The sequence below is a fragment of the Brachycentrus maculatus genome, unplaced genomic scaffold (genome assembly GCF_059751285.1).
Source record: "Brachycentrus maculatus isolate JH-2025_06_01 unplaced genomic scaffold, ASM5975128v1 h1tg000242l, whole genome shotgun sequence".
Lineage (NCBI taxonomy): Eukaryota > Metazoa > Arthropoda > Insecta > Trichoptera > Brachycentridae > Brachycentrus > Brachycentrus maculatus.
The window spans coordinates 1,461,221-1,485,497 of record NW_028280993.1 but is presented as its reverse complement, the minus strand read 5'-3'; the positions used below and the strand labels follow the sequence as shown (position 1 = coordinate 1,485,497).

At 31.9% G+C, this 24,277-nt stretch overlaps 1 protein-coding gene across 14 annotated transcripts in view; it reads right to left on the bottom strand.

Moving 5' to 3' along the window:
• The window catches only part of spri (Src homology 2 domain-containing protein sprint), a 279,029-nt gene extending 255,768 nt beyond the window's left edge, over window positions 1-23,261 (bottom strand). For 4 of the 14 annotated variants that reach the window (XM_088265142.1, XM_088265155.1, XM_088265149.1 and 1 more), the window contains exons 1-2: window positions 22,982-23,261; window positions 8,134-8,478 (exon numbers count right to left, since the gene is read on the bottom strand). In XM_088265142.1, coding sequence (XP_088121268.1) covers window positions 8,134-8,258 — 125 coding nt within the window. In that variant the 5' untranslated portion in view covers window positions 8,259-8,478; window positions 22,982-23,261. Of the gene's footprint in view, window positions 1-8,133; window positions 8,496-22,877 lie in introns of all 14 variants that reach the window. The other 10 variants (XM_088265146.1, XM_088265158.1, XM_088265151.1 and 7 more) reach the window with 5 other exon arrangements.
• Window positions 23,262-24,277: the final 1,016 nt, after the last annotated feature.

Here is a 24,277-nt window from a genome sequence, read left to right as displayed (position 1 = left end):
TTTACGAGTATACTGCAAGTAAATGCAAAGAAAATTAATACATATTGGTTTTACCATCTTTATATACAGGTTTTTCACTTAAAATTATACGGTTTACGATTTTTTTAAATATATCCAATGTAGTGCAAATACTGCAAAGTAGTGCAGTACTTATTATTCAAAATAGTATTGAATTTTTTGTATTGTCTGAAAACCTCAATACATATCGCGCGCACAGACTATGACAGCGCGCCGCGCAGGCTGTCTTAAAAGGCCATACTCGTAATAATGAAACTTCGGTTAGCTTCCGGCAATGCATAGCGCTGGACGTCAGGTCTAGCTCATTTTTTTAGAATAAATATTGGATCTTTGTTTTTGTTTTTTAGAATATGTATTGAAAAATATTTAACTGCTGACTTTTCAATAACTCTTTTATTTTCAATACCATAATAATGTTTTCTAAGAAAAACTTATATTTTCAATGCAAAAATGGTGTTGTAAGAAATAAATAAATTACGTAAAATGTTACCTGGATTTAGAGAAAATTAAAATGCGACTTAACGAATACTGGGCCTTAAGAATAAAAGATGTGGGCAGGTATTCTCACTGACAGTATATGTAGACTGTCTGGCTACCTTTGCGGAGAATCGGTGTGATGGATAGTTTGTCAATAAGTTATATTTTTCAATATAACTGTATTAGTCTGGTAATATTAGTGTTTAATAATTAAAATACAGGTAAATTAAGATCATCTACAGCACAAAGTTAAAACGTTATCTTTTTACTGTAATCGCAGGCCGGATCCATTACATTATTCCTACCATCTTCTACCATCTTCACATTCATCTTATCTCTCTCGCTTCCCCTCCCCTCCCACCTGAATCTTCTAACCACACATAAAATGGCTATATCCATAACAGGGATACCACTTAACATTATACTTTATGGAAGGGTTCCGGCATCGCATCTTGACGGAGACATAAATTTCTTAATGTTGATACCCTCACAAATTTTAATGCATATTAAATATTCTCGGTTTAGAGGTAGTGGAGGCTGGTTGAGATATTTATCACACTGAGATACAGCTATGTACGTTTAAATTAACCTTTCTACTGCTAAAAAACTACCGCTTGCAAAGGTGATATCGCTCACTCCTTTCAAGAACGTCATAAATCAAAAATCATCAATTTCCAGTTATGCATGTTTTCGGAATGCCCAGAAAATGTACAACCTCCCAGCAAAAGGGGCATCTTTTTAACTTAATATTTACCCGGTACAGTGCAAAAAATGTTGTTTTTCCATTTTGAAGAAAAGGTATTGTTTAATTATTTTTTTAAATGAACTAAATATATTTCAAACTGAGAAAAAACCTTCAGGTTTTACCTAAAAAGATCAGTTGCACAGTAAAAAGTTCAATAAGTGGCTTGCTATTTATTTTTAATACATTGTGTTATATTTTTGAACATTAAAAACGTTCTCCTGAAAAAACAAGTTTTTTGATTTATGACGTTCTTGAAAGGAGTGAGCGATATGTATTTGGTACACCACATGAAAATGTGATTTAAAAACAGGAAAAATGTGAATATTCCTAAATGTTGCTTTTATTGACCGTAGTTGTGGACATCTTCACCAAAAAGTTACATTTCCAGTATTGCACAAAAATCCTTTAAATGCAAATCTGTCCTGTTTACTGTATTCTATCGAAATCTTAATGAAAGTTTCGACAAAACGTGACCAATCCTGTGTTAAACCAATATTAAATCATTTAATCGCACTAAAACGTATCCTGGTTCCAACTCTAATGTCCGGAAGTGAAACATGGAGTTGGCAAAAGAAGGATGAAAGTAGACTGAATGCAGTCGAAATGCGATCTCTCAGAAGAATGTGCGACAAAACGATGTATGATAGATGTGCGAATAGTGAAATAAGGAAGGAATGCAAAGCTGAGATAAGCATTATCGATAAAATTAAGAAAGGTGTGTTGAGATGGTTTGGACATGTGGAACGAATGAGTGACGAAAGAACGGTAAAACAAATTTATGAGGCGAATGTTAGTGGGAAAAGAAGCAGAGTAAGACCGAGAAAAACATGGCACGATCAGGTATGCCAAATACTTGAAAGTGGTCAGGTTAGGAGTCGTAACAATCGGCGGGTATGTATGAGGAGATGCATGAACGTGAAAGAGGCGAAGAATGTTTGCAAGGACAGAGTGGTGTGGCGCTCTATTCTCTCTGCCTACCCCTGCGGAGAAGCGGCGTGATGGTTAGTTAGTTAGTTAGTTAGTTAAAACGTAACAATTTTACAAGCTAGAATTCCTGATTACTTAAATTAATTTATTCGTGGAAATGTAAGGTTTTAGTGAGAACATCTACAGTTGAAGTCGAAATATAACAAATTAGCTCTGGTAAATTTCTAAAACGAGGAAAAAAATACATCGCAAATAGCCGCAAAAGGAAGCGTAGCGACACGACCGCCGGGGAGGACGACCTGCGCGCTATTAAACATGCTAAGACGTGCGCGTGTACGCAATGCACGGTACGAAACGTTTGTGTATTGGTGATCTTATTCCAGATTTTTTCACAAATTATTTGTTTCCGTCGCTGAAAATTAATAACTTTATGTTATAATACTTTTTTGTATTGCGTAATTGTATTACCGAGGAATACAAAAAATCTGGGCCCGTATCTATTATATTTACATATTATTTTTTGACATCTCATCAAAGATGAAGAAGAATATGGAAGTCTGGGCATTTACGGGGCTGACGACCGTCATCGGCTGGTTTAAGTGATCACTTTACACACGTGTAACATTCACCAATTCTACCCATTATTGACAACCACACTACTCAAATTCTTGGAAGTTCTTTATATATGAACCAATTTAGAAACCTTGTTCTTGAATCACTAGAACTTCACTAGAGACATCTATTGGTGAGATGTAAAGAAGCTTTTTATCAAGCAGAAACTCTTGTATTTTATATTGTTATTCTCATTGTTAAAGTCGAGTTGTAGTAAATATATATCACCGGACGAAATGTTTAACAAAATAGTGATATTATGTCTATTTGAAAATTTAAATTTATTTGGTAAATACCACTATTTCTAAAAATCTATTTTAAAACAAAATCTATAGTGAAGTTTTCATAAATATGAAGACATTAAAACGACATGTACAACATTCTGAGTGTGTAAAAATCCTTGATCACAAATTATGGATTTCTACATAAATAATATAGAGGACTGGGTGTTTACAGGGCTTACATCACAGGCTGGTTTATATGGCCTTAATTTTCAGTTAATTAGTTAAAATTAGTTAAAATTTTACTTAGTAAATACCACTATTTCCTAAAATCTATTTCAATACTTGTTTCGACGTATTACGGTGTTTTAAAATAATTCGAAACCCATCGAAACTCGTGTCAAAATGGATTTTAATAAATAGGAATACCATATTTACCAAGTAAAATTAAAATTCATTTTTATAGTTTTATTCTCTCTGGCTACCCCTGCAAAAGTTGCGTGATAGTTAGTTAGTTAGTTACTTTTGGATAGGCATATGACTTTGTTTGGTAATTTTCGTTACATAGTACAGGAAGAAAAAAAAACACATTTTATTATTCTTCTCTTCAAATACCTAAATTATTTTCCATATCCACTGGAGGAATCCAAAAACAAAACAAAAAATAATACTTTATGGCTTTGCTTGATCAATACACTCCGCAAAATTCCACGAAGCTTACATAAACATTTTGAAATACTCCATAAATTAGCTGTGCGTTTTCTCTCCATGTTTACAGATATTTGTGGAAAGATTCCAACCCCTTGCTAGGGGAGGAGGGCTGCTCCGAGGGCTGAGGTTATGTCCTGTACGTGACCCAATTAATGCCGATAGATTGGGATCACTCTTCTCGACTTGACCTCGCTTTTGGCTTTTAACTGATGAAATAACGGAGATATTTAGAAAAAAATGGAAATTGAAACTGCTTAATGAATAATCACAAAATTACTTGGACAAAGCGTGATACCCTCAGCTGTTCATATATAGCGTTTATTATTATTTTTAATTTATTTATTCGATAAATATATATGTAAATTTACAAACACATATACAACACATAAATTTATAAATTCATTAACATAATGAACATTTTATTTTTATGCAGAGATTCTTTTTATCAAAATATTTTAACATAATATACACAAAAAAACTATTTAAAAATATTCACATAAGTCATATTATTATAGTATAACTGTGTGAGAGAAAACGTGGAAATGACAAAACAAAGATAAAAGCAGAATAAACGCCGTTAAAATGCGTCCCCTCAGACGAGTGTGCGGAAAATCTGTAGACTTAGGACAGAATCTGAACTAGTGATAAATGAAAATATTAATAAAAGTTCTTTTAAGTGGTATGAACATGTAGAGCAAATGGAAAACGAGAAAAATGACTAAGAAAGTATTATTTATTTGGCAAATGTGAACGGGAGAACAGAACGAGAACGGTCAAGAAAAGCTTGGCACGACCAGATCAATCAGGGCTTAAAATCTGATGGTGTCAAAATACACATTTGATGGGCATGTATGACTTAACAAGCTATGAGTGTTGTCGGGACAGATGAGTGTGGCGTTCTATTCTCTCCGCCTACCCTAGCAGGGAAACGGTGTGATGGTAGTAGTACTTTTAGTCCTCATCGGTTATCTCAGCTTTATTACAATTTTCAAAGAACCCAATTACTATAAATTGAATCCCACAAAAGATAATCTTAAAATTTTGATCCTACGCCAACTCAGCATATGCCAAATTTCTTAAAATTTTACAAAATATTCCAGTTAACTTGGACCGCATATCCAGACAATTGGGCACAAGTAAGCACCCTCGCACATAATTTTATTTATCATCCCTGGTCATTATATTCAAGTTTAAATGGACAACTCAAAACACGCTACGTGTCAAGCTTGTGTTGCAGCGTCAAGGGATGGAACTGGGGTTGACATCGAGAGAGTGCAACTCCGAGCCACTTTGTAGAGATACGTCCTATGGTTTTAAAACTGTTCGTATTTATTTAATTTGACTGTCAATGTCAGCCACCGGTGGCCGACACAAGGCATTTCAATCGCGTCACATCAGCCACTAAAATACATTTAAAAGACTACGATGAAGCCTAAAAAAAATATTTTAACGACTTTAAGATCGGGTTTTGTTCACAAAAATAGAACAAAAAATATCCCTGTATTCTATTCTTAATTTAAATACTTTATATTATTTATAAGTTGTCCAGTCTAAAAAACAAAACAGAAGAAATAAAAAATGTGAATAAAACTTAATTTTATATGAAAAAATACGTCAAACTAAAATAATAGTAATATTGTAAAAAATATCAATTTAGTCATTTATTAACGACATTTTGAGTGTGTTCAAATGCTTTTTCACAAATCTGGATTATCTCTTATTTAGGAGTTATCGGTCATTTATCGCAAAATTTCAAATAAAAAGCGTCAAGTGGCAAGTATCTCATGAAACTAAAACAAGTAGAAACGCGCGAGCAGCGCTCGGGTTGGCGTAAAACGATACATGCGCCATCCGCGAATACTGCTTATTCAAAAGCATTAGTGGCAATTTTTTTTTTAAATCTGTCTTCAAAAACGTTTTAGAACCACACCTAAAGTAATTCAGCGCTAGGAATTGGACCAATCTGCCGTAATCACGTGCGGGGGATAAAGTTTCAGGAGCAACGGTCACGAGTACACGCGGCGAGGTGCCTGGAACAGGGATTCAGGAACTACGTGGAGTCCACGTGCTCAGGAGCCCAGGTGAACGACGGGACAAGTGTTTAACTTTTAATGAGTGTACGAATTATTAAGGCTCTTGAACATGGTAATATGGTCGTCTAATTACTCGTTATAATGCTGAATTTGTTTTTTGACAACATATAGTATCACATAGTGTCGGGTTGTGGTCCCGTGGTTAGAGTCGCTGACTCTTGAGTCAGAGTTTCTCGGTCTTAACCCACTCTACCAGAATTTGATACATATTTCTAAAAATGAGCCCCTTAGGCTCACGGAAATAGCATGAAATTGAAATTTTTTTGTAAATAAAAAAAAACAAAAATATTTCTCTTTTTTTTTAAAAAAAATATGGAAATTTTATTTTAAATATAGTCCATTATTTGATTCAAAATCGGTTTAGCAAGATTCGTCAATATCCAATTCAAGCCCCGCCCACTCCTTTCTCCTAAGAGTATATAAGCTGGTTCAATAATAATGTTTAACTCTAGTGTATGTTTAACCTCGGCTCGTAACGCATGTTTATGCTGCTACCTTTAGTGCATGTTGGTCTTCGGGTTGACCAAAAATCGCATGTGTTTAACATTTTGTGTAGTTTTAAGTGTGTAAATAGTGCCATGGTAGTGAAAGGTAGTATTGTTTGCATGCTGTGATTGTCCTGACGAAGAGACGGGTATATCTCGAAACCGGTAGTTATAAAAGTCTCGGTGAGTGGTTATATACTAATATTACTAACATTTTTGTAAACAAAATAAAAAAGATTAATATTTATTTGTTTTTTTTTATTCTTTACAAAAATTCTTCAATTTCATACTATTTCTGTGAGCAAACAACCATAAATATAGTCATACATGTCCTTACCCATGCAATTAGTTGCGCGTGTTCAATTCACATTATTTACAGTAAATATATAAAAGTTCACAATATAAAAATTTTCTCTAAAAAGCTTATATATATATTTTTTAGATATTTGATTTCAGTAAAGTTATAATGCTGTGATTCGCGAAAATGAGGAAAGCTTTATCATAAACAAGCTGCTCAGGATACCAAATATCAAAAACCAAAATGAAATTATTACCCCTTTCTGAAGTTTGTCTAGTGGCTGACGGGTATTGATCCTCGCCGGAAATAAAATGAAACGGAGAGGCTGAATAAACTTTTGGAATTAACTTTATGAAAATTTTCGGGAAACCATCAATCTTATTTTACAAAATACAGACAGCAGGAAATTCAAGTTCATTTCAATACACAGAATAATTACATAAAACAAAAATGAACAGTGATTTTATCGACAATTTTTTTTATAATAATTAAGTATTTGATATCTTATACATTTTGATATCAAGAAAAATACACAAATCTGGGTATTTGCAAGGCTAAAAACCCGCCATAAGCCGGTTTGAGTGATAAATTTATACACGTATAACATTCACCATTCTCAACTCTAGATTGAAGCATCTGTAGCTTCCGAAACTAGTCGTAACAAAATATAATAAGCAATCGTTGTTAAATATTTGGAACCCAAATATTTCACTAACCTCCCTACAGATATAAAAAAAATTGAAAATATTAAAATGCCAAAAATAAATTATATGCATTTTATACATATTAATCGAAAAAAAAAATGTTACACAAAGAAAAAAAACTTAAATTAATTAAATTAAAACTTGTATAATTTATAAGTATAAACAATATGGTAAACAATTAGTGTATGTTACTCTCCAAGTACAAGAGCTTAGTTTCTTATTGGAGACGAACAGCGTAACAAGTATTAATATACCAAATGTAAAAGTAGAAATGTCTAGAAAAATTATACTATTTTTCCATAATTAAATAAATAAATAAAAACAAAAAAGTGGTAAAAACTAACGTTTTTTTAGGAATTTAGTAAAATTATAAATAAATAAATCGTTTAATTAATTAATTTGGCAGTCGCTTTGCGGTAAAATCTATCCATTTTTAATTCCGTATCTTACGGTGCTGGAAAATATGCGAATGCATCGAAACACGAGTCACAAAAGATTTTAAGAAAAAGTAGTATTCACTAATTAGAACTCAAATTAAAAATGAATAAAATCACTATAATTTTTAGTGTAAGAAATATTCAAGAGAGATGAAGTATTAAATATGTCACTTTGTGGTAAAATCTATCCATTTTTGATTCCGCATCTTACGGTGCTGGAAAATGATGCGAATTTGTGTTTCGATGAGTCACAATAGATTATAAGAAAAAGTGGTATTTACCAAATAAAACTTAAATTAAAAAATGGAAACAATCATTGTAATTTTAAGTGTACGAAGTATTCAAGAGAGATGAAGTATTAAATATTTTTGGTGAGGATCGGTGAGATGTAAAAATAAATATTACCTGTCACTGCTGGAGGAGGAATACCGTCGTCTTTGAGTTTCTTGATCTTCGAAACCCTTTCCATCTCCTGATCTCCTGGCACTTTCTAACAATATAGCAGTGTATCGTGTGATAAGCATCGCCATGTTGAATTATGTATCACTCACTCGCAAATTTACTCACTGAATTTCCACTTGACACTCACTTTATTTACAACAAAGCTATGTAGTATTTCAGTAATTCAATTTTTAAACAAACAAAACATATTATATTTTTCGGTAAAATAAACTGGTCAATGAAATGAAATTGTCTCTGATTATTTGAAGAGTATTTGAAGCACTTCAAGACTCGGTGATGTCACTTCGCCTATTAATATAGTACAACTGATTTCAATGAACAGACATCGGACATAATAATTGAACTCGTATTTTTTTTAATTCATCGATATCAAATACTGATTCAAGTCTCAAATCATTTAAATTTGATAGATACAATTAATTAAGAAATCTAAAGATGGTTTGAACATGTGAACGAATGTGTAAAGAAAGAATGGTAAAATAAATTTTGCAGGTGAATGTAGTTGGAAATAAACTTTATAAAATTAAACAACTTTGTTTTAACCACTTTTTATTATAAGTACACTTTAACCTACCGGTTTCGACAAGAACCTAGTCATCATCAGGGTTTATTAAATTCTAAAACATTAAAAACATTAAAAAACTCATAATTAATTACATTTCCTTACCAAAAACTTGCACACACTCCGTAAAAAATCCTAAATGTTGTTTAATTTTATCAAGTTTATAAAATGTGCCACAAAGTATCTGCGAAGAACATTCAAGAAATGTAGTTGGAAATATTTACAGACAAAGACCGAGGAAAACTTGAAATAATCAAGCTGGCAAAAGAAGGACGAAAGTTTACCAAAATGCGATCCCTACGATGAATGTGCAGCGAATCGATGTATGATAGATGATCGAATGGTAACATAAGGAAAGAATACAAGACTGAGATAAGCATTATCGACAATATTAAGGTGTTCTGAGATAGTTTGGGCATGTGAATCAAATGTGTGAAAAATAACAGTAAAGCAAATTTATAGAGTCGGAATAATAGAATATGGTTGGTAATATAGTAGAAGAGGAAGACCAAAAAAAACTTGACATGATCAAGTGTTTCAGATACTTAAATGCGCTCAGGTTTGGAATCGGAATAATCGACGGGTATGTGTGAGAAGATGCATGAATATGAAAAAAACAATAATATTTGCAAAAATGAGTGGTGTGGCGTTCCATTATCTCTGCTTACCTCTACAGGAAAACAGTATGATGGATCGTTCGTGAGTTCTATTTGAAAAATGTGAAAACTTTTTTATTTTCTTTATTTAAGGAATTAAGTTACTTTTCCTTGAAGTAAATTATCTAACACGCTTACTTAATTAAATCGCGTGACCTCATTCAGTTTCGAGGATTCAAAGCAAGTTGCTTTCAAGTGACAGTGGTCTATAAAAAGCAAATCATTGTCATTTTATAATTATTAACCATATTTAAATAAGCCAGTTATCTGAATCCTTATTTTTTAAAATCAATATAATGTTCACAGTGTCCGTCGATGGTTGCTTCTCGTTGGTAGGGACAAGGTGGAAAGAGAATTAATTAATTAATAAGTCCAGGTGTAATTATTTTATAGTAAAACCTTTAAACTGTAAATTGTTACTGTATATTTTGTATGTAATGTATAAAATCTAGTAATAAAAAATATATTGTATGAACATGTAAGTATTTCGGCTCGGAGAAAGTGACTAACTAACAAAACGTAAAATGTTCAGGAGGACCATTTAAGTCGCTTTGGTTTGGCAAAAGAATAAACATAAATGCAGTTAGTAATTTTTAACAAGTCAATATATTATACTTCCAAGTTTTAAATTGCTTTGGGATTTTTAAGGGTAACATTCAGCTAGTAAGATATCAAATAGTTAATAATCACGTTTTTGTAAAAATGCACTTGGTCACTTTCTCCTGTATGACTACGATATATAAAATGATGTAAAATTCGATTATTCACATTTTATGCGCGATAAATTGGTCATCTGATGGAATAATTAGAGCTAGACCGGTTCATTTAAAGCACATAATAAGCGGTAAATACTATCTGGAATGGGATTCTTATTACTTGACTATTAACCGTGTCTCTCAATTTATGGGCAAATAAAGATTATGAGGTATATATACTTATAACCTGTGTGTATAATATTGAAACAAGAAGCTGTTTCACAGTGTGTTGATAAATCTCAAATATTTATTTTTTATTTGACATCACATCAAAGTTGATGAAAGATACGAAATTCTGGGTATTTACAGAGTTTGTGATCTGTCACAGTCAGGTTTAAGTAACCACGTAATGCACTGTAACATTCACCATTCTTGACCCACCACTCATATATAATATATACAATACAGTATCGAATATTTATATATATATATATATATATATATATATATATATATATATATATATATATATATATATATATATATATATATATATATATATATATATATATATATTTTTTTTTTTTTTTTTTAAAAAAAAACCTTATCCTTATCCGCACCCCAATGGTGCATAGGGCACTGCTTCATATGAACACAGTGTTATCTTGATCGTTTACACACGAAGGAAAGGTGATCAGCCCTCCGCTTCAGGTACCAGTCCAGGGTAATATTGAATAAATATTACAGTGAAAAAATCCCTTATATTTATTTGACCCCCCTGGGAATCGAACCCGGGACCTCCAGAACGGTAGCCGAGCGTGCTGACCATTACACTACAGAGGCGTAATATATATTTATATATATATATATATATATATATATATAATATATATATATATATATATATATATATATATATATTTATATATATATATATATATATATATATATATATATACATAAAGACATACATATAATGCAGAAATGCATACCCACGCCTCTATGTAACTGTTTATTGCAAGCAAGGTGTTGAGTTAAATACTGCACTATAAGATGCATTTCAGATACAGGAAAACAAACATAATTATCAAGTAACGTGCTATGTACCTACATATGAACTGTAAACTCATGTAATTATTTGACATACAAAAAAATAACTTAAATAACAAATGAACTAACTAATCAACAAGACGTTTCTCCGGATGGGGTAGGCTGAGAGAATAGAACGCCACACCAATCTGTGCAAGTAGGTGAAATACTTGATCATGACAAGTTTATTCAAGTTGATTACCTCGGTATTATATCATACCTTATTTTGCTGTACATTCGTCTGAGAGATCGCATTTCAACTGCATTCAGTCTGCTTTCATGATTCTATTACCAACTCCACACTTATGTACGTGTGTAAAGTGATCACTTAAACCAGCCTATGACGTTCGTCAGCCCCGTAAATGCCCAGACTTCCATATTCTTCTTCATCTTTGGTGGATGTCAAAAAAATAATGTGCCAAGAATTGATTGCATGGGTGACTAGCCTTAACAGTAATGAAAAAAAACAGTAATCATAAAATACTCATTGTTTAATAAAATTTTGATCAATTGTTTTTAATTAGTTCGATTTCCTGCACCGTTTATGTGATGTTCTGTAATCGTATGTGTGTAACTGCCATTTCAATGGGCACGTTTCATAAACAATGATTCCACAAATTTAAACAGCAGATAGATCGGCAGACAATGGGAGACCATGGTACACTCATTGAGTTTATGGACGCACACACGGCTGTTAATAATCAATGTTTAGACATCTCAACATAGGTGAAGGAGAATATGGAATCTTTTTGAGATCTTAACATAGATGAAGAATATGGAAGCCTAGGTATTTAAGGAAACTGGGACATCTCAGAAGACCACGATTCTCAGTAGGAATACGAAGAGAAAGAAGGCTTTCACAACATTTTGAGTATGTCCCAATACTTGTTCACACATCTTAGTCATTTTTGCATCTTTCGCATCTCAACATAGAGAAAGAAGTATATGGAAGGCTGGGTTTTTATAGATCTGTCATAGGTTGGTTAAGCGATCACTTTTCACACGTGTAACATTGACCATTCTTTGTAAAAGCTTTTATTTAGCTGAGACTCTTTTATTTGTATAGATACATCCAAGATCGTAATCGGATTATTTTACCCACTGGAAAACGCCTAAAAAAACTATTCAAGTTTTTAACTTATAATTTGACCTGATTATTTTACATGGGTGTGTCCAAATCCTTGTTCACAAATCTGGGAAGAAAAGTGAAGGTCACTTATCCAGCTTATGACAGCTCATAAGCCCTGTGAATACTTATATCTGCACATTCTTCTCTATCTATGTTGAGATAATAAAAACATATAAATATGTACATATATATAAAACTAACTAACTAACTAACCATCACGCCGCTTCCCCGCAGGGGTAGGCAGAGAGAATAGAGCGCCACACCACTCTGTCCTTGCAAACATTCTTCGCCTCTTCCACGTTCATGCATCTCCTCATACATACCCGCCGACTGTTACGACTCCTAACCTGACCACTTTCAAGTATTTGGCATACCTGATCGTGCCATGTTTTTCTCGGTCTTCCTCTGCTTCTTTTCCCACATATATATATATATATATATATATATATATATATATATATATATATATATATATATATATATATATATATATATATATATATATATATATATATATATATATATATATATATATATATATATATATATATATATATATATATATATATATATATATATATATATATATATATATATATATATATATATATATATATATATATATATATATATATATATATATAAAAATATATATATATATATATATATATATATATATAAAATAATAGGTACAATCGAGTGTAGTATTTTGTGTTGAAATGTAAATTACGGATACCGAGAAGTTGTAAGGAAAAGCCAGTCGCCCACTATCAGATTGGTTTCTCAGGAAGTGTTGCGAAATTTATAGCAAGTACGTTAATAAACCTGATATCGATATCAATAATCAAAAATATATATTTAAATTACTGCTAAGGAATACTTAATCATACTAGTTATATTAAAATACAAAAACAAGTTTAAACAAACGTTCTAGTAAAAAAAAATAATAATAATTACAAAAAAAAATGGAAAAGTAAAAATTAGAAATGGATTTTTAAAAAAAACCTCACTAAAACTGGTTATTAAAAATAGGACACAAGACCTGCCTAAAGTTGGTCACCCCAGCTAAATAAAGTCATCTAAAAATAAAATTATTGTTGCATACTTATAAATTTCTCACAAAAAAATTAAAGCGATTTTTTCACTCTTATATTTATTCAATATTACCCTGGACTGGTACCTGAAGTGGAGGGCTGATCACGTTTCCTTCAAAAGTTAATGATCAAAATAGCATTGCGTTTAAATCATGCAGTGCCCTATGCACCATCGGATGCGGATAAGAGTTTTTAAATAATCTCACCGTACTAACTTTTCTTAGTATTTTTAACATAACTTCATTTTTATTTTACGTTTCAATATTTTATTTAAAATTTTAAAATTTATTTTCTTTATAATTTAAATGAACGTCTCGTCACGGGTTCGGCTTGGTGACAAGTGAATAAAAAATTAAACATGTTTTGTAAAAAGAAATTATAATATTAAAATATATTAAACAAAAGTAATTGCGTAATGTACTTATGCATAACTTCCTGGAAGAGTCATTTTCAGGATAATCGTTTGGGATTTTTAATGATTTTTTTTACAAAACACGTGGAAACGGGTTGTTTATCTTTAAAAGTCTTAAAATGCAAATTAATTTTGTGTAATTTACACCTGCGTCTATAAATATTTATAAATGAATGTAACTAACATACAAACTTCGATAGCTACGCAATATTTCTGCAAATGAAATAAACAGCTCCACCTCCTTGTATAGATATATATTAAAATAAATTGCTTAATTTTTATAAATAAAAAAACATAATATTCAATACATTTCCATAAATTTATTTGTGATCATTTTAGTTTCAAGGCTACAACATGGACGGTGTGTCGAAACTCATAGTAGCAAAGATGTTTTTTTTACTAAATTAACAAAATAATAAATAACAACTAAAAGTTTTTTAAAATTATGTACATATTTACATCCACAGATAATACTTGCTGCCCTAATCGTGGTAGCATATATATTTTTTAGTTAAATTATATTTATTTTATATTATATTAAATATTAAATAAAACACAAATTCTTAATTGCATTTTATTATAATAAAATAAAATCTGTGACAATTTTTTCGCCTTGGATTGGCATTTTCAAACTACTGTCATAGTATAGAATATTTATTTTCAAATGTTGATCTCACTTAAATTCATATAAATTGTTGGTATACTCAGTGGCGTACGTTCTGTATAGTTTTTTTTTTTTTAAATATAAACAGATAGGTGAATGTAATTAGTAATAGAAGCAGAGGCAGACCAAGGAAAACTTAGCATGAGAAAGTTATTCAAATACTAGAAATGATGGTCAGATCAGGAGATGAATGGTAATAATCGGCGTGTTTGTATGAAGAAATGCATGAATATGGAAGAGGCAAAGATTGTTTGCAAAAACAGATTGGTGTGGCATTCTATTCTCTCTGCCTACCCCTGCAGAGAAGCGACGTGATGATAAGTCTGTTAATTTATATTGTTTTCAAAATGTTTGTTTAATTCAACTTGAAACACTGACAAGCATGTGTAACACGGAAGATGTCGTGAGGTGGGGACGACAACGAAGGCGATACTGAAATTAGCATATAAACAGAATGTCAGAAGACAGACTTCCGCGTATCGGCCTTCAAGGAAACCCTGAAGGACGCAGACCCCCAGGCAGACCTCCAAAAAGATGGAAAGATAGCAAAGAGTCAACATCCCAAGAGCGACAGGCGGAGGCACAAACAGATCCTTAGGATCTACAAAAAGAAGAAGAAGAGAAGAATAATTTAATAAATAAATGTATAAAAAACATTAATAAAAACGCAATATTCTAATATGATATTTATATTTTTTACGTATGACTTTTGTGACACCGCATATCGTTTATACACTACTCCTAATAGTGTGACCATGTTGACTCAATGTCACCATCAAATGGTGGGTTATTTTTCTAAATTATGCATTCATAAATTAATAGTGAAATCCGACATGACTCAGGCATAATATTCCGACAACATTTGGCAATGCCCGTAGAAGGTGAAACCGGTACTATGTTGATACTATCAAAAATAAAAATAAACTATGTTTTACAGTTTTATAAATATTTTAGACAGTTTAAATTAAATCGTAAACCATCACAAGAAGATAAAAATTAACTAAGCGTTTAGCATTTCCGTGATTGTAACGATGAAAATCTAACTAACTAACTAACTAAACATCACGCCGCTTCCCCGCAGGGGTAGGCAATGAGAATAGAGCGCCACACCACTCTGTCCTTGCAAACATTCTTCGCCTCTTCCACGTTCATGCATCTCCTCATACATAACCGCCGATTGTTACGACTCCTAACCTGACCACTTTCAAGTATTTGGCATACCTGATCGTGCCATGTTTTTTTTTGGTCTTCCTCTGCTTCTTTTCCCAATAACATTCGCCTCATAAATTTGTTTTACCGTTCTTTCCTCACTCATTCGTTGTACATGTCCAAACCATCTCAACACACCTTTCTTAATTTTATCGATAATGCTTATCTCAGCTTTGCATTCCTTCCTTATTTCACTATTCGCACATTTATCATACATCGATGAAAATCAATTTTTCAAAAACATGTGGCGCAATTAAACTTCATTTAAAATAACTATTTTGTAACAATTTTATATAAAAATTAGTTATTTATCATTTGAAGGAGTTTTTTTTGTGAATGCTTTTAATAAAAATTAAATATTTTTTCAAATGTTACTGACAAAAATAATTACTAAAATTACAGAAAAAAGAAAATATAAAAAAAAATCTATTTTGATTTCGTTTTTTTTGTATTTTCTGGAAATTTTGAGAAAATATTAAATAGTTTGATAAAGAAACTGAAACAAGAATATTTCATGCAGGTTTCATGATTACTTCAACCAGCTAATGACAGGACGCAAGCCCTAAAATACTCAGACTTCCAAATTATGTTCCCGCATAAACTGTTTTTATCAAATCTAGCAGTATTAAGCCTCAAGAAATGTAGGAAGATATTATTCGTAGTTTTGCTCGTGTTTACCGTTCCGGGCACACTGTGTGATCAGTAAGTACCCTATGCACCATATTTTATGTAGAAGAAGAAAAAATAATGAAGGTTAACAATATATATTTTTTTAAATATGATCTCTAGGTCACGCAGCTACCAGGAAAACATAAAACTGAACAGATTGTTTTCAGCAAATATGGGTCGAGCTGTATTAAGCCTTAAGAGACGTAGGAAGATATTATTCGTAGTTTTGCCCGTGTTTACCATTCCGGGCGCACTGTGTGATATCATTCACGCGAACTTTGGCGTCAAGTCATCCATAAGTCACCGGTGAGCAGTTTTTTACGCCAAGTTTTTATTTATTTTTATTTAAAAAGTATAAGTAATTGTTTTCTTGTTGACATTTATGTATCTCACCTTGCATTGCGATAAATACTGATAAATTCGCGTTTGCTACTGATTGCGTTGTAACATAAATTTGCATTGTTGAATAATATGTTGAAATGCAGTTGACGTTTATGTTATTTTAATATAACAATATAGTTTCTTAACAACAAACCCGTTAATGTCGCCTGACTTTGGTTGGTTTAAGTGATAACTTTATATTTTTAATTTGATTGAAGTTTTACTGAGTAAATTCCACTTTTTCTTAAAATCTACATATTGTGACACGTGTTTCGATGCATTCCGCGTCATTTTTAAACAGCGTATGTGAAGCTTATTCTAAATTTTAGAGTTGGGTCCTTGGAACGTTGAAGGTTGAAGAATTTTTACATACGTCACTTTTACATACGAGTAACATTCACCAATTTTACCCAGGATTGACAACCACACTACTCAATTTTTTTAAAGTTCTAAAGGTATATATGATACAATTTCGAAATATTGTGCTTCAATCACTAGAACTTCACTAGAGACATCTATTGTGAGATGAAATAAGCTTTTTTTCTATAATTAGAGATAATTTAGATTTGTGAACAAGTATTTGAACACACTCAAAATGATTTAAACGATTTAATATATTTTTTTTAAAAGTACACCAAAATAATATTGTGACATTCTGAACATTGGAGATTACAACATTTTGAGTGTGTCTAAATACTTGTTCACAATCTGGATTATCTCCAATTAAAGGAGTTATTTTTCATATTATAAAAACAGTTTCTGCTCAATAAAAAGCTTCTTTAAATCTCACCAATAGATGTCTCTAGTGAAGTTCTAGTAATTCAGGTACAAGGTTTCTATATTGGTTCATATATATAGAGCTTCCAAGAATTTGAGTAGTGTGGCTGTCAATAATGGGTAGAATTGGTGAATGTTATACGTGTGTAAAGTGATCACTTAAACCAGCCTATGACGGTCGTCAGCCCCGTAAATGCCCAGACTTCCATACCCTTTTTCATCTTTGATGAGATGTCAAAAATAATTAGAGATTACGGTACGGTATGCAATATTTGAACATTCTGGCCGCGTGTGGACGTTCACCATGCAGGGTCCGCGAATTCCGAAAACGGAGAAGTTGCGTGCGAACGACTTCCCACGCGCCGCCTCCGCAGCGCCTATGACACCACAATGAGCGTAACGTTTCTTCCATAAACATCAAAAACAATCAGCCATACATCACGCTAACTCACGGAAGCGTTAAGGACATTACTCTTGGCAATCCATCGCGACCTGAATCACACTGAAAAGCTTACGCGCTAACTACGCAGTGTCAGATAACATGAACATTTCGACATCTCAACATAGATGAAGAAGAATATCCAAATACCTTATCTTTAATTACATAAATTGGTTCGGAAGTCACATTGTAGTAAAATCTCTCCATCTTTAAATTGAGTTTTATTCAGTAAATACCTTTTTTAAACCCTTTTGATGCACCCAAATGATGCATAGGGCACTATGTAATATAAACGCAGTGTTATCTTGATCGTTTTACACATGAAGGAAAGGTGATCTGCCCTCCGCTTCAGGTACCAGTCCATGGTAATATTGAATAAATATCACAGTGAAAAAATCACATATATTTATTTTACCCTCCTTGGGAATCGAACCCGGGACCTCCGGAACGGTAGCCGAGCGTGCTGACCATTACACTACGGAGGCGGACAAAAATAAATAATATTTTAAATACCAGTATTTTTTAAAATCTATTGTGACACGTTTCCTTGCATTCCACATCATTTTTAAACACCGTATGGGCATTTGTGCACTACACGGAATTTTACCGTCCGGCAGTCTAATAAACCGGATGATTGGCTTGTTGAAATTCTATCACGCTAAACTGTCGTAGTCGCTTTAATAAAAAAAAATAGTTTTCCGGAGAGAAAATGATGCGGAATGCATCGAAACTCGTGCCACAATAGTAAATCTTAAATTAATTCTATGTAATAAAATATAATTTTATTAAATAAATTACTTTATTTAATAAAATAAAATATATTAATTTTATTTAATAAATATATAAATACAACGCAGTCCTGGTTTCAACTCTAATGTATGGAAGTGAAACATGGAGTTGGCAAAAGAAGGATGAAAGCAGACTGAATGCAGTCGAAATGCGATCTCTCAGAAGAATGTGCGACTAAACGATGTATGATATATCGCTCACTCCTTTCAAGAACGTCATAAATCAAAAAACTTGGTTTTTCATGAGAACGTTTTTAAAGTTTAAAAATATAATACAATGTATTAAAAATAAATATCAAGCCACTTATTTAACTTTTTACTGTGCAACAAATCTTTTTAGGTAAAACCTCTTTTAAAATTGAAAAAAAGATTTTTTCTCCATTTGAAAAATATTCAGTAAATTAAAAAAAATAATTAAACAATACCTTTTCTTCAAAATGCAAAAACAACACTTTGTGCCCTGTAGCGAGTAAATATTAAGTTTAAAATATGCCTCTTTTGCTGGTATATAGTACATTTTTTGGACATTTCGAAAACATGCACAACTGAATATTAACGATTTTCGATTTATGACGTTCTTGAAAGGAGTGCGCGATATGCGCGGATAGTGAAATAAGGAAGGAATGCAAAGCTGAGATAAGCATTATCGATAAAATTAAGAAAGGTGTGTTGAGATGGTTTGGACATGTACAACGAATGAGTGAGGAGAGAACGGTAAAACAAATTTATGAAGCGAATGTGATTGGTAAAAGAAGCAGAGGAAGACCGAGAAAAACATGGCACGATCAGGTATGCCAAATACTTGAAAGTGGTCAGGTTGGTAGTCGTAACAATCGGCGGGTATGTATGAGGAGATGCATGAACGTGGAAGAGGCGAAGAACGTTTGCAAGGACAGAGTGGTGTGGCGCTCTATTCTCTCTGCCTACCCCTGCGGGGATGCGGCGTGATGGTTAGTTAGTTAGTTAATAAAATATAACGTTAAACCAATATTTATGGACATGCTAGTATGATCGATCGCGTGGAATTTCGAATCACGTTTGGTTTCACATGGCTTTAATTACACTAGTCTCAGTAAAGTCAATATCTCATTAATCATAAACTTATCCACATTAAGACTGCCTGGAGAGTCGGTGCAACAGGTAATTATCATTGACTGCTTTCTCATTCAATAGTTTCTTAGAAAAGCATAAAACGCGACCAGCTTTACGTACCTTCAATATACTAATAGTTAAACACTCTCCTTATCATTCATAGTTCACTTTGTGTAATATCAATATTTAAAGTGAAAAAGTAAAAATCACTTTGTGTCGGGTCGGGTTGTGGTACCGTGATTAGTGTCGCGGACTCTTGAGTCAGAGTATCTCGATTCAAACCCACTCTACCACAATTTGATACTTATTTCTAATAATGAGTCGCTTAGGCTCACAGAAATAGTATAAAATTTAAATATTTGTGTAAATAATAAAAACACAAATATTCATCTTTTTTTTAAATAAAAACTGCTTTTACAAAAATGTTGACTCGACATTATCATCGAATTTAAAAAAAAATACTTTAATTTACGAGTTTCTCCATTTTTTACACATTTTTTGACATATCAACATAGTCGAAGAAGAAAATAAACGTCTAAACCAGTCTATAACAGGTCATAAGCCCTGTTTATAGCCAGACTTCCATATTCTTCTTCATCTTTTTTTATTGTTTTTTTTTCATTTTAACCTAATATGTGTATATTAGGTTAAAAAGGATAAAAACAAAAAAATATATGTAAAAAGAACTCCACCGACAAGACACACAAGGTGGCTTGATGGGTCTCTGCAAAAAAAACTAAATACATATGCCTATAATTGTTCTTTTAAATAAATAAATACAATGTACGTAAAAAAAAAAATTAAAAAATCTAATAGAGATGTTAAAAGGGTATTTCTAAAATGGCAGATGTAAACGAAAAACAAGTTATTTTTATTTGTAAGATGGAAAAAGTGATAGTTTGAAATTCATGGTTGGATTTTATCGTAAGTTAAGATAAATATTTCATAAAGTAGGCAGAAATAAGTAACGTTCGTTATTCGTGACTGTATTTGTATAACGGATTGGAATAAATAAGAGATTGTGAATGAGAAATGTGAATGGATGTAATATAAGATGCGGGGGTGAAGAATAAAAACGTGGTTTGGCCAAGTGGACTAAATACTTCGAGGTAAGGTAGCTTTAGTAACTGTATTCGCAGATTCAGTGGGTGTTTCTTTATACACAAATGTAGACGAAAACACACAAGTGTTTTAATTTATTACGTATTTTAATAAGGCTAATTTTGAAACAAAATCTGTAAAATATCACGCGTGGGATAATATCTTTATATGCAACATTTTAAGTGCGTCCAAATACTTGTTCTTGAATCTGGGTTTTTCAAGTTAGGATTTATTTCAAATAGGTATGTTAAAATCTCAATATTGATGAAGAAAAATACGGAAGTCTGGGTTTTTACAGGGCTTATGACCTGTTATATTCTGGTTAAGTGATTACTTAACACACGTCAAATATTCACTATTTTACCAAATCAACCATAGATGGCTCCAGTAAACTCACACATTAAGCGTAATGTGAGACTTATGACAAATGTATTAGTTCCAAAATATATTGAAGTAAAATAGAGTAGTGTGGTTGTCAACCATGGATAGAATGGAAAATGTTACACGTGTATAAAGTGATCATATTACCAATCTACGACAGGTCATAAGCCCTGTAAATAATCGTACTTCTATATATTTTTTCATCTTTGTTGAGATGTCAACTCTCAATGAGCTTAAATCAGTGGTCCTCAAAGTTGGGGAAAATTAATAAAAACTAATTTATTGTAAACTTATACTTATACTAATTCTCAACTTAGGCACTACCATCAGCTAAAAAAATTATCTATTTTAATCAAATATTTTACTTAGTAAATACCACTATTTTTCAAATCTACTATGACACGTGTTTCGATGCATTCCACATGTATATAGCTATACAATTAAAATGATGCGGAATGCATCGAAAACTTGTCAAAGTAGATTTTAAGAAATAGTGGTATTTACTTATAAGTAAATTTTTTAAGTAAAATGATAGGTTTTACCACAAAATGACTGCCGAATCAATTAATGAAATCAAAAAAATAATATCAATCAAAATTAAAAAATTTATAAACAGCATTAAAAAATCGATGCAATATGGATGTTCATGTTCAATAATGGGCAGAATGCTGAACGTTACACAAGTTAATAACTAATGCCAGGTCGTTAGCCCTGGAATGCTCAGACTTCCATCTTCTTTCGTATGAAAACGACAGATGCTTCGTGCTAAGGCGAGCCACCTAAAATATATTTTAAATAAAATATTCTGATGATTAGTTTAGCGCCATTTTTGTGAATTATTACCTCAAGGGCGACCTCTTCACACGCCTCAAAATTACTTAGGAAAGGCTATCAACATCTTATAAATAACATCGGACATTCGCTTATTCGTAATATTTTTTTAGTTAGGCAATTTTAACGTATGTGTGACGTACGCTTAGACATAATTACGCATGTAGCATTGTTCATCGTTCGATGTTTGTATTATAAAAATAGATATCTATTATGCTATTGTGATCACCATACACGGTTGAGTGAGTAAAACAGATAAAATACTACCTATATAAATATCGCTCACTCCTTTCATATATCAAAAATCGTCATTTTTCAGTTGTGCATTTTTTCGGAATGCCCAGAGAAGCGAAAGAGAAAGAAGAAGAAAACTATATCCCAGCAAAAGCGGCTTATTTTTAACATAACATTTACTTGCTATAGGGCAGAAACTGTTGTTTTCGCATTTTGAAGAAAAGGTATTGTTTAATTATTTTTTTAAATATACTAAATATTTTCAAATGGAGAAAAAACATTCAGGTTTTACCTAAAAAGACCTGTTGCACAGTAAAAAGTTCAATAAGTGGCTTAATATTGATTTTCAATACATTTTATTATATTTTTAAACTTTCAAAATGATCTCCTGAAATATCAAGTTTTTTTTATGACGTTGTTAAGAAGTGAGCGATATGTATACAAAGTAATTTATTTTGTTAACGTTGTTTAAAAATAAACCTACTTAAATTGTTCAAATTGTCCTTTGAATAAGCAAAATACTTTATGGTACTTAAACACTAAACTTAAATTTTTTCAATAAACTAAACACTTTTTTTATTGACTAACCTGCACTAATGTTGACTAAATTATAAAACCAAAAACAAAAATGCAACCGACACGTATTTAAATTTAATTTCTATTTGTTTATTTTATATTTTTATTTCAAAACATCACACTGAAATTCAAGCACTTTCAAATCACTTCGATCAAAATTCAAACATTTTTCGAAACAGAACGCACTCCACAATCACTGATTCCATTTTTGAAATTCTTCAAAAATACTTTTCTGCGCGATTTCGCTTAGTACCGCCTGGCAGTCGCGCCGGGCAACAGGTCGTTGGGGACTGATCGCTCGCGGTTTGTTTGCAAAATTACCGCGCGGAGGAGAGGGGCTAAGGACTCGCATATAAAATATATATGTACTACACGCCATAAGATCTCCAATGCAGTTAAATTAATAAATATTATATTATCGAATGCTGTTGATATCAGCTGGATGCATTGCAAGCCATATTTATGGAGAGAGATACGTTATGTAGGTTTGAATAATGAAAGATATGTAAAATAATGCAAGGCTGAGATAAGCATTACCGATAAAATTAAGAAAGGAGTGTTGAGATGGTTATGACATGTGAAAAGAATTAATGAGGAAAGAACGGTAAAACAAATTACAGAAGCGAATTTAGTTGGAAAAAAGGTGCAGAGGAAGACCGAGAAAAACTCGGCATCATCAAGTATGTCAAATACTTGAAAGTAGTCGGGTCAGTTGTCGAAATAATCGGCATGTTCGTATGAGGAGAAGCATAAATGTGGAAGAGGCGTAGAAATATTGCAAAGACAGAATGGTGTAGCGTTCTATTTTCTCTCTGCCTGCCCCTACGAGGAAGCGACGCGATGGTTAGTTAGTTGGTTAAGAAAAGTAAAAAAATATATATTTAAAATAAACATGTATTGAAGTCAAATGTGTGTGTGTTTGTGTGTGTATGTTGTGTGAATGATGCAAAAGTGAGCTTGGAAGGTTATGATCATCTAATAAAAAGAAAAAAATATGCATTAATGAACCAACTAACCTTTTCAAGAGGAGTATTAAATTGTGAAATTTATAGCATCATCTGCATTAAAAAGTACTTAAGTTTTGTTAATAAGTTCAATCGATTTACAGTATGAAATACTTAAAAGTACAAGGCATTTAAAAAACAAATAATAATTAAAAACAACAATTTGAAAGTGTCCAGAAACTTAATCACAAATCTGGGCTTTTTCCGTTTAGGAGTTATTTTTACATTTTGTTTTAGTATTTGGACACATTCAAAATGTCGTGAATAAAAATATCTGGTCAAATTATAAGTTGCATAAAAATTG